General features: G+C 37.7%; 1 protein-coding gene across 5 annotated transcripts in view; it reads left to right on the plus strand.

Moving 5' to 3' along the window:
• The window catches only part of LOC118374212 (myelin transcription factor 1-like), a 53,013-nt gene extending 51,147 nt beyond the window's left edge, over positions 1-1,866 (plus strand). For all 5 annotated transcript variants that reach the window (XM_052484739.1, XM_052484738.1, XM_052484741.1 and 2 more), the window contains one exon: positions 187-1,866. In XM_052484739.1, coding sequence (XP_052340699.1) covers positions 187-330 — 144 coding nt within the window. In that variant the 3' untranslated portion in view covers positions 331-1,866. The remainder of the gene's footprint in view (positions 1-186) is intronic.
• Positions 1,867-3,853: the final 1,987 nt, after the last annotated feature.

Raw genomic sequence — 3,853 nt, forward strand, 5'->3', positions numbered from 1 at the left:
TGTAGCGATGGGACAAGATAGTAGCTACTACAACAATTGGATACCACGAAATTGGGGAGAAAAAGGGGTACATTTAAAATAAAATAAAACACAAACACACAAACACAAACATACAAACACAGTAACACACTAACACACTAACACAAACACACTAACAAACTAAATTCCTTGTTTTTCGCATCACAGCAGGAGCCAATCACTGAACAGAATTTCGACAGATACGTGAGCACCCTGACTGACATGTACACCAACAAGGAGTGCTTCCAGAACCCGGAGAACAAGGCTCTGCTGGAGAGCATCAACAAGGCTGTGAAGAGCATCAAGGTGTGAAAACCTCCACGAGGAAGAAGAGTGAAAACACCTAAAAGGAGAGAGTTGGCGTCAAGAGACTAGAGTATATTTAAAGAGAATACGAATACAAAAAGGGCATTCAGGTTTTATAAATGGCAACTTAAATTAAACCCAGGGAGCATTCTGTAAAGAAGAAAACATAACTAGGACCAAAATCCAAACATGCTGCTGCTGGGATCGGAAGGAGGAAGTGGAATGGAACCAAATCCTTCGGGTTTGAATTGATGTTTTGTTTCTTTGTTTTATGTTACCTTCATCGTTTTCATGTATGTCCTGTTTTGGAGGTATCTCTGTTTTTGGGGGTATCTCTGTTTTTGGAGGCATCTCTGTTTTGGAGGCATCTCTGTTTTGGAGGCATCTCTGTTTTGGAGGTATCTCTGTTTTGGAGGTATCTCTGTTTTGGAGGTATCTCTGTTTTGGAGGTATCTCTGTTTTGGAGGTATCTCTGTTTCGGAGGTATCTCTGTTTCGGAGGTATCTCTGTTTCGGAGTTATCTTTTTGACTGTCCCAATTCATACTGTAATTCAAGGTTTAGTTCAGCAACAATTTGGAGAAGAAAGAAAGAAAGAATGAAGGATAGAAGTAGTGGTATGATGCCAGATAAGACAGAAGGTATGACCTGCAGACATGAGGTGAAGAAGACACACTGGAAAACTGTCCACATTGTGTCCCAGAGAAGATATGAACGCTTCAGAAATGTTGTTCTGGGGCAGGATAAGGTGAGAGTGCTTGTGGATGAGTGGGTACTGTGTGATACTGAGCACTACAGCACTCCTATTGTGTAGAAGTGAATGGAGAATCCCTGAACTCTGGGGTCTTCTTGAGCAATGGTTCATGTGCTTAGTGTTGTTACTGCAGCAAGATGTCAACATGACTCCATGTCTTGTCTCAATTCAGAGGAAAACAGCTCTTCAAGCGAATCACTGGTTTCTTTTTCCTCTTTTGAAAATCACCAACCTTCTCTATATATCTGATGGAGGATCTGAGAGCAACAGATACAGCCTTCTTTCTTTGAACTGAACGGTGATGGTAATGGAGTGCACACTTGTCTATTCCTGTTAGTTTGTGGTACAATATTTATTGTTATAGAAATTATTTACATTTGTGAATATGCAAATTGTAATGTATTGTCATTTTATGTGTATTTATTTGATTTGGTCTATTTATTTAAAAACAAAATTAAATGTATATTTAGTAAATCAAAAAATGCAACCCTGCTGGTCGATCATGCCATAAAGATTCAAAATAGGGAGTCTTCTACATCAATATTTAAAAAGCTATTTAGACAACTGTCCACACTTGATTATTTTATATATCTTATTTTATTTTAAATCATTTGTAAACATTTTTAATTGCAAATATTTTATAAATGACAATGTTTTGATAATTTTCTAAAGGTTTTCTCCTTCGTTTATGTTATTTCTTTTATCTGTATCTTCAGATACCCACGGCTTAAAAAGAAACTATGTATTTATTATTTATTTCATATTAAATATTGATATGATTGTATATTTATTTGGTTATTTATGTGTGTGTTGTGATGGCTGAGTATCAGTAGTCTTAAAATCCATTTCTAATATTTAAATAAAAAATGTAAAACCATGCTCAAAAAGAATAGATAGAATATTGTTTGATTACGTAGTCTTTCCTAGATATATCAGCAGTTGTAAAAGCAAAATAACCAACAAAAGCAATCACTGTTCTGGTGGTGTCAGAGTGGCTTTGTGTCATCGATGATTTATTTGCTTTTTGTCAGGAAAAATAAGACTAAGAAAATAGACAGATATAAGGATCAAATGTTACCTCTCCAAGCGCTTTGTAGCGGCCAACACTGGCTTACCCAAAACATCTTTAATGTACTATAGATGTTTTAATGCCTTTTGATAAATTATTTTTCTCTTTTCATTAATTTCTCTCAATGTGTTGAGCAGAAGCTCCAAAGAGCTCTGTTCCGGAATGTTCCGTCTAGACTGGATGTCTGGGTCTAAGACATTTAAAGGACATCTTCAAGGAAAAACTAAACCATCAAGGAGGATGACCTCTTTGACAATTTATATCACATCCACTTCTACGCCCTTGTAGCCTTATTCTAGATGACATTTGTTGATGCACAAAGTGCCACTACCACTCAGTTTCTTTCCTGATTCTTTGCATTCTGCAATGTACGATGTCTGGTCACATGACATGACCAGGGCGTCACATGACATGACCAGGGCGTCACATGACATGACCAGGGCGTCACATGACATGACCGAGAGCTGGGATTGTTTCAGATGCCTTTATTTCTTTGCCAAGATGGCCATAAGTACACTATATATACATTCTGTATAAATAGAATTTAAAATGCTATATATATATATATATATATATATGAATAGAAACATACATATATTTTTCCAGTGTAATTGTTGAATATTTTTCTCTTGTATTAGCTTGTCAAAGGAACAGTAGTTGTTTGAGAGTTGTGACAACTAGAGGTGGTTATGACTGTGGTTTTAAAGATACTCAAGAAAACTGTCATTGTTTTTTAGGTTTCCTTTTCTTCTCTATCCTTGATCCAAACACGATGATGATAATAATAATAACAATACATGGGACTTATATAGTGCTTTTTCAAGGACCCAAAGTCGACATGTTGTAAATGCTAATGTCTGTTGTAATGAATCTGAAATGACTGTCGTTTTAACTAAATGGTTGGCTCTTTGTTCAAGTGTCGTGTGAGTGAGTTCATGTATAGAGGACTCTTCATAGTAGTCACATTGGCTATATTGTGCAGTACTGTGTCGTTATGATAAGGTTATGATCATGTCAGCCCACTGAGCGGAGTTTGTAAACACGGATCACAATGTTAAAAAGCCAATAGGGAAAGTGTAGTACTTGCTCTGAGTGATCTGTTGCAGCTAGTGGGAGACCCTGTGATAATATGATGAGGTAACCTAGTGGGAGCCCCTGTGATAATATGATGAGGTAACCTAGTGGGAGACCCTGTGGTAATATGATGAGGTAACCTAGTGGGAGACCCTGTGATAATATGATGAGGTAACCTAGTGGGAGACCCTGTGATAATATGATGAGGTAACCTAGTGGGAGACCCTGTGATAATATGATGAGGTAACCTAGTGGGAGACCCTGTGATAATATAATGAGGTAACCTAGTGGGAGACCCTGTGATAATATGATGAGGTAACCTAGTGGGAGACCCTGTGGTAATATGATGAGGTAACCTAGTGGGAGACCCTGTGATAATATGATGAGGTAACCTAGTGGGAGACCCTGTGGTAATATGATGAGGTAACCTAGTGGGAGACCCTGTGGTAATATGATGAGGTAACCTAGTGGGAGACCCTGTGATAATATGATGAGGTAACCTAGTGGGAGACCCTGTGATAATATGATGAGGTAACCTAGTGGGAGACCCTGTGATAATATGATGAGGTAACCTAGTGGGAGACCCTGTGATAATATAATGAGGTAACCTAGTGGGAGACCCTGTGATAATATG

The sequence above is a fragment of the Oncorhynchus keta genome, chromosome 28 (assembly GCF_023373465.1).
Source record: "Oncorhynchus keta strain PuntledgeMale-10-30-2019 chromosome 28, Oket_V2, whole genome shotgun sequence".
Taxonomy (NCBI): Eukaryota; Metazoa; Chordata; class Actinopteri; order Salmoniformes; family Salmonidae; genus Oncorhynchus; species Oncorhynchus keta.